This window comes from Carassius auratus, linkage group LG28B (genome assembly GCF_003368295.1).
Source record: "Carassius auratus strain Wakin linkage group LG28B, ASM336829v1, whole genome shotgun sequence".
NCBI classification, from domain to species: Eukaryota; Metazoa; Chordata; class Actinopteri; order Cypriniformes; family Cyprinidae; genus Carassius; species Carassius auratus.
In genome coordinates, this window is record NC_039293.1 from 7,016,996 (window position 1) to 7,031,309 (window position 14,314).

The 14,314-nt window shown below is 41.0% G+C and overlaps 1 protein-coding gene across 1 annotated transcript in view; it reads right to left on the reverse strand.

Moving 5' to 3' along the window:
- LOC113067483 (glutamate receptor ionotropic, NMDA 2B-like) overlaps positions 1-14,314 on the reverse strand; it is a 40,634-nt gene extending 26,320 nt beyond the window's left edge. Inside the window, exons 1-5 of the mRNA XM_026239901.1 lie at positions 13,845-14,314; positions 13,116-13,569; positions 7,228-7,345; positions 7,006-7,079; positions 665-1,237 (exon numbers count right to left, since the gene is read on the reverse strand). Coding sequence (XP_026095686.1) covers positions 665-1,219 — 555 coding nt within the window. The 5' untranslated portion in view covers positions 1,220-1,237; positions 7,006-7,079; positions 7,228-7,345; positions 13,116-13,569; positions 13,845-14,314. The remainder of the gene's footprint in view (positions 1-664; positions 1,238-7,005; positions 7,080-7,227; positions 7,346-13,115; positions 13,570-13,844) is intronic.

Consider the following 14,314-nt stretch of genomic DNA (forward strand, 5'->3'; position numbering starts at 1 on the left):
GGCATCGTGAAGCACCTTTTTTTTTTTTTAAGAATATACGCCTGAAAATGGACACAACATTTGCCTAAAAAATTACAAATAAGTGACTTCCTATTGAGTTTGGGAATTTGCTTTAAGATAATTTTTTTGTAGGTATTGGTGTGTAACGTGTCTACTGATGTCCTTACATGTACGTGAAACGTAGTGAGAGGCGCACTTCACTGAAAATGAATAGGTGGCACTATCGAGCCATTTTGCTACACTCACTTCTGAAACCCTCTCTTCACATCCGATTTAACATCACTAAGGGCTTTAGATTACACTGACCAAATTTGGTGTAGCTCTGCGTGTTTGCTCAGGTGCTCCCGCTCTCAGCGCTGTCAAAATAAAAGTCTGGTGCACCTCTGCAAGTCTGGTGATATTGAAAAATGCCAAATATCGGCCAATATATCGGCCATGGTGATATATCGGTCAACCACTGCTCCAAACAGACACAACATTTGCTGAGAAAATTCAAGATAACTGATTTACAGTTGGGCTGGGATTTTACTTTTTTGAAGGTATTGGTGTGCTACACTTTATTGAAAGTGAATAGGCGGTGCTAACATGCCATTTTGCTAGTCCCACTTCTCTTCAAACATAAATGTTCGCCATATCTGTTTAAAAGCAAAATTAGTGCACGTACCTTAGCGGCCATGATCATGGAGGAGCCTCCCTTCACTCCCAGGATGGGGATGTGTGTCTGCGTGGAGATGAAGTCCAGGATCTGTGCGATGGCCTCCTGGTCGGTGTCGTCTCCGAACACCACGCCCTGCAGCCAGTGCTCCGTCATCAGGTCACAGATGCTCTTGATGATGCTCTTGGGGTCTGTCTCATTCATTGTGACCATCTCAACACTGGGCGCCAGTGGCATGTGGCCAAAGTCGTCTTTGTCACGCATGCCGGCGAGCGCCACTTCACTGGAGTTCCCCACCAGCACCACTGCGATGCTCAGGCCCTGCATCAGCTTGGAGACGGGCGGATACTGAGCCACTGATGATGGGATATAGTGGGCCACGCCCCCTCCGCCTCGCTCGCGCCGTGATTGGACGGCCAGTGGCAGCAGCAGCAGCAGACACACGGCCAACAACTGCTGCAGCGACGGGCGGGGCCAGTGACGTGGGGGCGGAGCCAGAATATGAAGCCACGCCCGCCTTTCCTGAGAGGGTGGAGCTAAGCCACGGTAAATGCAGATGGACATGATGGAGGAGTGAAGATCCTGTGAGAAAAACAGACAGAGGTTACAGCTCAGCAGCAGTCCTAAATGCAGATATCTGCGCAAAGATGACCTCACCATTGTTTTTGTTATTCCTGAAATGGGCGGATCTTTTAGACACGTTATGTGTTAATCAGTACTGTGAAAGGAAATTAGTAAACAAGCACTTGGAAATCTGAATTTCACAATACTGCACAGCATGTGCTAACGATCAGACGATATGTGGCTTTCAGAGGAGAACTGGCGAGAAATGCTTGTGTGCATATTAATATCATCCACTTCAAAAGATGAGTGCTTCTGGACCAAAGAGCCTGTTTCTGTCAAAACAGAACGTCACAGACCAGAAACTCACACTTAATATCACTACAGAGAGAGACAAAGAGAGAGATGGAACGACCAAGCCACCAGAAAGCACTATTATCCCAAAATGAACAAAATATTTACCTAAGTTAAAAATCATAAGATTTCACTGCGCAAAAACAGCTGCAAGTTTGGAGCGATCTGACAACCACCAATCAATATTCAATAAATGCACTGATAAAAACTAATTCAAAAACCCTTTGTTACACATGAGCATCTTCAAATATGGCCAAGTTATGCAGATGGTTAGTTATATTGCATAATAATATTAATAATATTTATATAATGTATGTTAATCAATTTCTTAATTCTCATTTATTTATTTATTAAAAATCATAGGGAAAATTCACTCTAAACGGATCAGAAATTGGAGGATCTACATCTCAAACTTAAAAAAAAAACAAGATCAACCGAGACCAAAGGACCGTAACAGATGAAGTGAGCAAATAAGAGCCCTGAGGTCTGAGAGAACAAGGTCTGAGATCTGAGGTATGAGGTCTGAGAGACCGAGGTCTGAGGTCTGAGAGACCGAGGTTTGAGGTCTGAGGTATGAGGTCTGAGAGATCGAGGTCTGAAGTCTGAGGTCTGAGATCTGAGAGACCGAGGTCTGAGGTCTGAGAGACCGAGGTCTGAGAGACCAAGGTCTGAGATCTGAGGTATGAGGTCTGAGAGATCGAGGTCTGAAGTCTGAGGTCTGAGATCTGAGAGACCGAGGTCTGAGGTCTGAGAGACCAAGGTCTGAGATCTGAGGTATGAGGTCTGAGAGATCGAGGTCTGAAGTCTGAGGTCTGAGATCTGAGAGACCGAGGTCTGAGGTCTGAGAGACCAAGGTCTGAGGTCTGAGAGACCAAGGTCTGAGAGACCCAGGTCTGAGGTCTGAGAGACCGAGGTTTGAGGTCATAGAGATCGAGGTCTGAGGTCTGAGGTCTGAGAGACCAAGGCCGGTGTAAATGACACACATCAACAGTGCAGCAGCAGATGCTCAGCAGATCAATATTAGATGCACATCTTCAGCCTGTTTATTATGGATGAGATAAACTGTCCCCTGACGAGCAGAGAGACAGTGACCCGGCCGGCGCCTACACACCGCATAGAGCCGTGTTACACAAGCGCTGTAATGATCGCTGTGATTACAGAGCCATGAGCGAGGAGAACAGACCGCAGATACTCTCATACTGTACTCCACTGAATCTCTCAGAGCTCGCAACGTCTAACAGAAGTGTTGCTGGAACCCACATCTTCTTCTTTTGGGTTTTCACACCGCATTCTTTCAGGTTGGGATGGACATTAGGGACAGTCAAATGAAGATGTGTAGTGTATTGTACTGGACGTGACGGAGGAGAGGAAAGTGTTTGTGATGCAGAGACTGACACACAGTACAGAGATCTGAGTCTGCACTTCTCTTGGCCACGCAGTTTCCATAGCAACCATTAAAATAGACCTCTCCATACAGTTGATGGCCTCACACACACACACACACACACACACACACACACGCACACACTCACTCAGGCTCCGCCCCTCTGCAGAAGCCACTCACATCACTGTAATTAGCATAAGAGAGTCCTGTTTATGAGATGACACACACACACATACACACACACACACACACTGTAATCAGTGAAATGAGATTGATTGATGCGTTCCACAGATTACAGCTTCAGCTCACTTGGCTATTTCAGGAGCACATTACATGGATGAGGTGTGTGTGTGTGTGTGTGTGTGTGTGTGTGTGTGTGTGTGTGTGTGTGTGTGTGTGTGAGAGAGAGTGAGTTCAGGCTCTGATCTGGTGCAGTGATCTCAGACTGAACTCAGATCTTCAGCTGTTAACACACATCTTAAGTCCTTTGTAAGTGAAGCTGGATGTTCAGTGAAGAATAAAACCTGGACTAAGAGTTTGACCATAATGACAGGAGAAATATTCATAAACAGCATTGTGTTTGATTGTATGCTGAAACTAAACCAAGAGAAATGTGCACACACACACACAGCGCTGATAACCTGGTCAAAACAGTCGCTTGGAAGTTCAACTTTATGCAAATGAAGAGTGACTCTCAGGAGCGACAGCCAATAGGAGTGAAGCTCAAACGTCTGGACAGGACAGTGAGATCCAGAGCAACTCACGGTTTTATTAGTATCATCACATTTCATTATTAATAAAAACTAAACGTTTTCAAAAATTATAAACATTCAAAGCATGTCTTTTTTCCTGAACTGTACAACAAATCTTTTTAAATGTAACTATTCAGAACAGACCAGATATTATATGATGTAAACTAAAATAAATGATACTAGCATTATCATAAACCCTTATTTAAAGAGGAAGTCAAACTACGGGTTCGTCAGAAAAGTGCTTTACAGTTAAAGCTGTGCTCATGTTGCTCTCTCATTCAACACAAGAACAAATGTTTGTGCACTCGACATTAACTGCATCATATGAGCTGTTTCGGACTGTAAGATCTCAGATAAATAAAAAAATTAAACGTTCTAAAATGAAGTGTGATGAAAAAGAAACAGTTTCTCTCGTCAGCTCAGCTCAGTGAGTGAGCGAAGCCTTCTTACAACAAAGAGTCTCTCTCCAGACCCAAAACATTCTCTGTTCCTCTCTGCTGACCTCCATCTGAACTGCTGAGACCATCAGATCCTTCAAGAAACAGCTGAAGACCCACGGCTTCCTTAAGCACTTGACCAGCAACACCCCGATCCTCTCAAAACACCCTTCTCTCGCCCACGAATGACCACACGTCATAAAGACCCCACTGCAGACACACACACGCTTGAGCCTTGCAGAGGACTAAATGATGACTAGATTTTAAAGTATTCATGAGAGACATGAATCTGTGGAGCAAAACACACTGCTGCAAACTGACACACACACACACACACACACACACAGAGTCTGAAGTGTGAGGTGTGTCACATGACATCGGTTTATTCATCAATCAGTCTGCACACGTGCTGCCGCTGCGTGATCATGAGTGTCAACACATAATGATCTCAAATTAATCTGATCTAATTACACCATCAGCAATGAAAACAACCCACAACACTCCATCACACACACACACACACACACACACACACAGATCAATGGGTTGGTAAACAGATAACACATTAACAGCCTCACATCTAACATGTGGAACACACTCACTTATTTCTGCTAGTCCTGCGGCAGTACGGTTACAACAAGACACAAATATTTGAGGAAATATTAAATAAATACAGTAAATACTGACAAAGCAATGCTTTATCAAATCATATGGGACTAGTAAAAACATAACCAGAAAAATGACTAGAATCACAACAGATGACGAGGACATGGTTACCCACTGACTTCCCATTCATCAGTAGAGTATAAAATACCTGAAAGTCATATTCAAGTAAAAGTACAGATATCTTACTGTGTTTATTCTTAAACGTACTTAGGTATTGAAAGTACAAGTACAAGTAAATGCAAAATGGAAAAGAAGCAAATATATATATTTTTTCTTTCGCCGTTTCGTTCCTCATTCATTAAGGTCATTAAGGAGAGCAACATCTCCTGAACACATTGGAGTGTCAAATAGCCGAGCTGCACAAATATATCCGCACCTGTATAATCGCTCACGGAGAGACTTTAAAGATGTAGAGACTGTATTTCCTTCCTAGAAAGAAATAGCAACAAAGCTCTGTGTCGACGACCCAGAGTTATGCAAAAAGCGAAGCAGAGAAACATCCAAGACAAACTGATTCCATTACTTTTTCCCACATGATGCTAAAGCATTAAGACTATGAGCCATTCACACTTCCCATAAAGGACTGATTGTGGAATGGTTGTTTTGTATTGCAAACATGACTCTGAACGGCTGCTAATCGTTATTGTTTTGTCTATTATATTCTGACCAGTGTCATGTTTAGGGGATACGCGTGAGCGTCGAGAGTCATGTTTACACTAACCTACACCTCTCCTCCAGCAGCGCGGGGGTGTTGGAAACTTGTTAACAGTACACCGTTAACAAACAAACTTTTTGCATCCAAAGAACGAAAACAAACTTTGTTTGAAATATATCGGTGCCTTTATGTCTAAAATGTAAGGCACTTATTGCTTTACTGAACTTGTATAAAATGATTATTAAATATGATAATGCATCTGCAGAAAAAATGGTACTCTTTGTGTGATATATATTAAGTTAACTAGGCCTATATTCAATTATAGAAATATAAAAAGCCTACAGAAGAATAATTGCCATCTACAATTTAGAGTGCCCGGAATATTGAGTTTTAATAGACTAATAAATTAATGTGTGTGCACTCTGTGTGTGATTTGGTGATATAGACTACTTGATAACATCAGATTGCACATCATTAAAACAACACTTACCATATCGTTGCAGACGATGCAGTATATCGCATTGCCCAGACTTGATTTGAGTGGAAAAGTTCGATCATCTGCGGTTGTGGCGGCGCACACTTCTTTGCACATGAGCAAAAGTGTTTTTATGAGTCTAACCGGCAAAGCCCGAACACTGATTCGTCAAACCTGCTTTCCTGCAGTCTGTGTTCTTCTGACTATTTTGTAGTTAGTAACTAATACACTTAGGGGACATTAATTAGGAAATGTAGTGGAGTGATGGTGTTCACTACCTCCTGGGGTAGGTCACCTAGAACTCCAGGTCTCATCCATTTACATTACATTTTATTTACATTTATGCATTTAACTTACAGTGCATTCAGGCTATACATCTTTTTTTTTTTTCACCAGTATGTGTTTTCCCTGGAAATTGAACCCAAAATGTTTTGCGCTGCTAATGCGATGCTCTACCACTGAGCCAGACATGGAGTCTCTAAAGGTCTGGACGGGGGAGCCAAATGCTGCCCGGTCCACCAAGAGACTTTTCCATTATTGAGACACTGTTTTCCTAATGAATGTTGTTCAGTTGCTTTGACGCAATGTATTTTGTTTAAAGCGCTATATAAATAAAGGTGACTGACTGTAAAACATGTCCAGAAATAGATCAGCTTTGAACCAGCACACCGTCCAGGGCTTCATGATCAGTTTGATGAAACACAGACGTGAGACCTGCACCATAACTAATGCTGATCAGTTCTGGATGAACGATCCCATCAAAACACACACTAGTGTTTCTCCAAATGTCAGTGAATGTGTGTTGAGTTGATGAGATTTGATTTGTGTGAAACTCTGATGAGAGTAGCAGCTTTATCACAGATTATCGCAGATTACGGTGTGTGTGTGTGTGTGTGTGTGTGTGTGTGTGTGTCTGGTGTTGCCATCTTTATGTGATCAAATGCCTTAAAACTCAGCAGCCAATCTAGCCAGTGAGAAAAACACAGAATAATGAACAATGCTGAAAATACTGAGGTTAATGGCAGGTGTGTGTGTGTGTGTGTGTGTGTGTGTGTGTGTGTCTCACCTTGTGTGTTTTTAGCCAAACTCTCACTCCTCCATCTCAGAAACCACATGATGCTGTAGCGCTCTCATACCCTACTGCACACACACACACACACACACACACACACACACACAGTGTATTAGTGTAACATGAAATATTCTAATTCAAAATAGAGTGATTGACTAATTCATCTCACAATCAATAAAGCTTCGGTTTATGTGTGTGTTTTTTTTTTTTTTTTACCTGTGGACACTGATAGCAGTCGGTCTGCAGTATCTCTCTTTTTCTTGTGTGTGTGTGTGTGTGTGTGTGTGTGTGTCCTCTGGAACTGCTGATCTTCAGTGTCCTGGTTTCAGAGCATCTGCAGGGAGAGAAAATACCTTCATTTTCAGACATAACCCTCAGACACACACACACACACACACACACACACACACACACATTCACTCACTCACTCACTCAAAAGCAAACGCACACTCAGAGTCACACACACACACACACACACACACACACACACACTCGCTCACTCACTCAATGCAGGCTTCAAGTATAACTCGTTTGAAGTAATGGTGCTTCATATAACATTATCCAGAGAAACCAATGTTAATGATAAATCCCCTGTTATGTTTGTACTGGCTACTGTATACACCATACAGACTTTATTAAAGAGTTTGGTGATTTTACATCCGAGTTAGTTCTGGCGGCAGATAAAGTCTTAATAGTTGGTGATTTTAATATCCATAACGATAATGAAAAAGATGCATTGGGATCAGCATTTATAGACATTCTGAACTCTATTGGTGTTAGACAACACGTTTCAGGACCTACTCATTGTCGAAATCATACTCTAGATTTAATACTGTCACATGGAATTGATGTTGATAGTGTTGAAATTATTCAGCCAAGTGATGATATCTCAGATCATTATTTAGTTCTGTGTAAACTTCATATACACAAAATTGTAAATTCTACTTCTTGTTACAAGTATCGAAGAACCATCACTTCTACCACAAAAGACTGCTTTTTAAGTTATCTTCCTGATGTATCCGAATTCCTTAGCATATCCAAAACCTCAGAACAACTTGATGATGTAACAGAAACTATGGACTCTCTCTTTTCTAGCACTTTAAATACAGTTGCTCCTTTACGCTTAAGAAAGGTTAAGGAAAACAGTTTGACACCATGGTATAATGAGCATACTCACATCCTAAAGAGAGCAGCCCGAAAAATGGAGCGCAGCTGGAGGAAAACAAAACTAGAGGTATTTCGTATTGCTTGGCGGGAAAGTAACCTATCCTATAGAAAAGCATTAAAAACTGCTAGATCTGATTACTTTACTTCTCTTTTAGAATAAAACAAACATAACCCCAGGTATTTATTCAATACAGTGGCTAAATTAACGAAAAATAAAGCCTCAACAAGTGTTGACATTTCCCAACACCACAACAGTAATGACTTTATGAACTACTTTACTTCTAAAATCGATACTATTAGAGATAAAATTGCAACCATTCAGCCGTCAGCTACAGTATCACATCAGACAGTGCACTATAGACCCCCTGAGGAACAGTTCTACTCATTCTCTACTATAGGAGAGGAAGAATTGTATAAACTTGTTAAATCATGTAAACCAACGACATGTATGTTAGACCCTATACCATCTAAGCTCTTAAAAGAGGTGCTTCCAGAAGTAATAGGTCCTCTTCTGACTATTATTAATTCCTCATTGTCATTAGGATATGTCCCCAAAACCTTCAAACTGGCTGTTATTAAGCCTCTCATCAAAAAAGCTGTTAATTATAGACCAATCTCGAATGTCCCTTTTCTGTCCAAGATACTAGAAAAGGTGGTATCCTCACAATTATATTCCTTCTTAGTGAAAAATGGTATCTGTGAGGATTTCCAGTCAGGATTTAGACCGTATCATAGTACTGAGACTGCTCTCCTTAGAGTTACAAATGATCTGCTCTTATCATCTGATCGTGGGTGTATCTCTCTATTAGTTTTATTGGATCTTAGTGCTGCGTTTGACACAATTGACCACAACATTCTTTTGTATAGACTTGAACACTTTGTTGGCATCAGTGGAAGTGCATTAGCATGGTTTAAATCGTACTTATATGACCGCCATCAGTTCGTAGCAGTGAATGAAGATGTATCATATCGATCACAAGTGCAGTATGGAGTACCTCAAGGCTCAGTACTAGGGCCGCTACTCTTCACGCTTTATATGTTACCCTTGGGAGATATCATCAGGAAACATGGTGTTAGCTTTCACTGTTATGCTGATGATACTCAGCTCTATATTTCTTCGCGGCCCGGTGAAACACACCAATTTGAAAAACTAATGGAATGCATAGTCAATATAAAAAACTGGATTGACTAATTATAGGACTTTTTAATTGTTTTCTATTTCTATGAGTTTATGTGTTTTCTCAAAGTTCACCAGATAAAAAAATAAAAAAAATAGCCAGTCAAACATTCAGGACGTTCATGGAAAGAATGATGTGCAGAACTCATGAAACTGAGAAAGAGACATACGTCATCTGATCCAGACCACAAACCACAACGAGGTTGTGTGTGTGTGTGTGTGTGTCAGCATTCTCTCTTGCTCTGCGCTGTATGGAGGTGTGTGTGTGTCAGTAGTCTCTTTCACTCTGCGCTGTACGTAGGTGTTTGTTTGTTTGTGTTGGCGTGTCTCAGGTGTCTGGAGTGTCGCTCGCTGCGGTGTGTCTGGCAGGAGCGTCTGGCAGGTATAAACAGGTGCGAATGTGACAGTGTGGCCTGCAGGGGGCAGAGGAGGAGAGAATCTTCCCTTCCGTCACTCGCATTATTACCCCTGAGCAGCAGGACATGAAGATTCTCATCAATCCTGCAGGTCTTAAATCAGGCAAAAGCTAAATATCTGTATGTTTGGTCAAATTCAGGACAGATGCACACAGAAGTTAGATTATAAATAACAATAAATAGTGTAGAAGCTATTTACACTAAGTGCATTTTAGTGTAACCACCTTATTGGAATAATAAGCCTACACTTACCCTAACCATACCCAGTAGTTTTTTATCAACTTTTTGATTATTTTTATTGAAAATAAATACCTTTCCAATGTAATATGAGATTTGAAAAGAACTAAAAATAAAGGTCAGCAAAAGGCGGATTAGAACTCGGTCAACTGTGTTAAAAAGACAACAGCTTGCTTTACTCTCTACACCACTGGATGTGTTGATTCTCAATCATCTTTTGTAGTGTTGTCTAGTCACTGGACTTACTGTAAATAGCTTCTGCCAGCACGGTGGGCAGTTTGATTTACTGTAAATAGACTGCGTACTAGGCAATCAAATAAACCACAATAATGAAATCTATGACACTTAGGGTAAAGGTCTTCAAAGTGGAAATGGCTTATTAATGTCATAAATATTTTTATTCTAATAATCTCAGCATATTATATAAATTGTCTGTTTGGGATGTAGATGCTGCATAAATAGCCTTGTGAAAAGAAAAATAAATATACTACAACTACATTACCAGCACCGAGAGAGAGATGTCACTAAATTGATTGGCCAAATGAGTTCCCACACTAAATCAGACGAAAATAAATATCTGTGCATTTGGACAAATTCAGGTCAAATCTGCTAAAAGATGCACCTCGAGACTCTAAAAAACAATGACGAAATAAAGTTATGGAATTAAGGTAACACTTCATTTTAAAGTGTCCTTGTTAAGCCTTACATGTCCTTACTTTTAGAATAACAGTAAATAATGCATAATCATGTGCAAGTAACCCTCAGCTAAACCATGATCCTCAGTCTTCACTGATAAAAATGATTTTGTGGTGTAGTAAAAACTACAGACAAAAATTCAATTCTACATGAAACAGTCAAGCAATAAAATAAAAAAAAAGAATTCTATATTGGTACCCATGAATAAGTAATAAGGTTGATTTTCCAGCTGTATTTAAAATGCTTTCTCATTGCTTTTGTTGTTTTATTAAGAATTAAGATTTTACTTGTGAACTTACGTATAGTTATGTAACATTTACTTTAATTCTTTATGAATGTTACAATACAAGTAGATTGTACAGAGCAGCAGTATAATTAGACTGAAACAAGGACAGCTAAGACACAAGCCTGTGTTTGTACTGTATGTGTTTATCATCCGTGAGCTCTGTTTCTACCCAAACCTGGATTCTGCATTAAAGAATATATAAAACATGAATGGCATTTGCTCTTCTTTTGTAATTGGCTGTGGCTGAAAGAGTGTCCGCTGTGTCAGACAGAAGCCTGAAGGCGAGCGGTGGTGAGGGCTGATGGGAAGCGTCTCAGGTCTGACACCGGATCAGTGAGAGGATGATGAGGAGGCGGTCAGAAATCAGCTTGAGCCAATTACAGCTGGGTGAGTGACGAGCTGCTGTAATCTCTAATTACTTCAATCAATTTAAGAGCAGCGCCACTCATCTGAGGAGCTATTAGGAGCAGCGCGAGTGTGTGAGGCGCTAAAGTGGGTTATTCGCCGCCCGTGTGTGTGAGTGTGTGTGTAGACAGTGATATGTAGGTTGGAGGATCCAGAGTTTGTGGGGTACATCAGAGACCAGAGGCAAGAGTTCGGCCCATTTGGGTCGGCCCAGTTTCTTAAAGTGGGACTGTGCTCCACTACCTGAGCTCTCCTCTGAGTGTGTGTGTGTGTGTGTGTGTGTGTGTGTGGGAGGCCAAACACTAATGACATGCAGGACACAAGCATGTACTCGAAGCAAACATTTCTCCACACAACACTTGGATTATTTGTGATCTGCTCACCTCACAGATGCATTCAAGAAGTTAACGGAGGATCTTTATGAATATATTAGAAATTATACTTGCAAAACATTTGGAATAATGATATTTCTGAAAGAGGTCTCTTCTGCTCACCAAGGCTGCATTTATTTGATCAAAAATAATGTACAATACAGTGAAGTATTATTATGATTTAAATCATCTGTGTTCTGTGTGAATCTGTGTTAAAGTGTAATGTATTTCTGTGATGCTCCGCTGTATTTTCAGCATCATTCCTCCAGTCTTCAGTGTCACATGATCTTCAGAAATCATGATAATATGATGATTTACTGCTCAAGAAACATTTCTGATTATTATCAATGTTGAACACAGCCCAACAGTTTTTGTGGAAACCGTGATGCATTTTATTTTTCAGCATTCACAGATGAATAGAAAGCTCAAAAGAAAAGCTTTTATTGGAAATAGAATGTTTTGTAACATTATAAATCTATTAATATTACTAAATTAATTGCCCTAATTTACCTCAATGTTTGGAAGAGTACATTTACAGAAAAATGTGAAGCAGCAAACAAGAGACTTATTTCAAAGCATCTTTTTGTCCGACACTGTGAATATGATGAAATAATAAATACAGTTTGTTTTGCATTTTATTGTTTGCATGTTCTTACAGATAATTGGTCACAAATGGCAGTTTAAGTAAGATAGGAGACTTACAGTACAGTAGTTACAGGATGAGTAATAATCTGTATTTTAGTTCTTAAATATCATCTCTACTCTGCATATTTCCTCATCTATGCTTCCTGTCCTAGTTTATGCACCTTTCCTGCAGTTAACCTGAATGTTTCAGAAATTATAGACTTAGAAAAAGGGTCATTTATACAGGTTTTCTGAAAATGCTCAAATACACACGAGGCATTATCTAATTAAATATGTACTAATTTGCATACACTGGATGAACAAAGCCAGATGAAAATTCATGTTTGATTTTGTTTAGGATTTCTATTTTTATCTCATACAGGCAAATAATCTATAAACAAACCCCTGAGTAAAAGCCTTCAGAGTATAGATGGGAATAAAACGGTAATCTGGGGAAACATTTACAGATGCAAATGGATAAAGTGTAGTTAAATAAAGAGGTAAAATTGTATTCCACTAGTCTGATACAACATCTCGACCAGTGCAGGGCAAACGTGTTCCTGTCTGTCTTAAAAAACTCAAATAAATCTAGTTTAATCTCATGTAATGAAGTTTGGAGTTCATTTTTTTGATGACTTAAAATAACAGAAGGGGGTGGGGGGGGGTGTATAAATCTGACTCTCCTTTACACAATGAGAACCCCACACACACACACACACACTCACCGAACAGTGCACACGTCCTCCGGCGGCTCGGCGATCCGTTCACATTCACCTCTGCTAAACCGGCTTCACTCCGCATTTAGTCCAGTTGTAAAAGAGCAGAAAGAGGCGCGTGTGTCTGCTCATCTGGAGACGCGGCGCAGTCCAGACTCATGAATGAAGCGAGCGAGCGAGTCTCCTCAGGAGAAACAGAAGAGAAGAGCTGCATCCAAACCCTCATCCAGCGCGAGTCCTCTCAGACACAGATAACAGACGACCGCAGAGAGACACGCGGAGGATGATGGAGGGTCTCTCACACACACACACACACACACACACAGTATATGTGGTCTGATCAGACTCTCTATTAATGAACAGATTAATTATTCACACACACATGAGTGCTGGTGCATGAATAATATCAGAAAGAGCAGCAGATCAATGAATGAAAGACAGGGAAAGAGAAGCAGAAAAAAAACTGAGACGCACACACACACACACACACACACACACACAGGTGAGAGACCAGTAGAATGAAGAGAGAGAGAGAGAGAGAGAGACAGGCAGAGAGACAGGTGAGTGTATTATAATGTGTTTGTGATCACACACACACACACACACAGCTAACTGAGGTAAGACACACGTCTCTCTCTATCTCTTCGTCACATACTGCATGTGTGTGTGTGTGTGTGTTCATGTGTGTGGTTTGCAAACAGAACACACACACACTACAGTGAACACAAAGCAACCTACCTACAATCAAACAATCTTAGGAGGAAGAGAAGAAGAGGTGAGAGCACACAGTCCTCCGCTCACAAATCAGAGAAATTATAGATGAGATAGATGGAGAAATAGACGAGCAGGCAGATGATGGACAGCACGAGCAGATGAGAGGAGAAAGCACCTCCCACGACCACGATGAGGAAGAAGAAGAACAAAAAACGAAAGAAAAAGGCAAATAGTCCGGCCGCCTCCGTGCTGCTGCTCATTTGGAGGGTGTGTGTGTCCCTCCCTCTGATGCCTGGCGAAAACACCTGCTCACAAAACACACAGACACACACACACACTCACTCACATGCTGCTGTCAGGACACACACACACTGCATCTGTATGACTGCGCCAAACACACTCTCTCTCACACACACACTCCAGCGCTGCTGCCGTAAGAGCACAGACACAGCTCTCTCTCTCTCCCTATCTCTCTCCCTCCCCCTCTCCCTCTC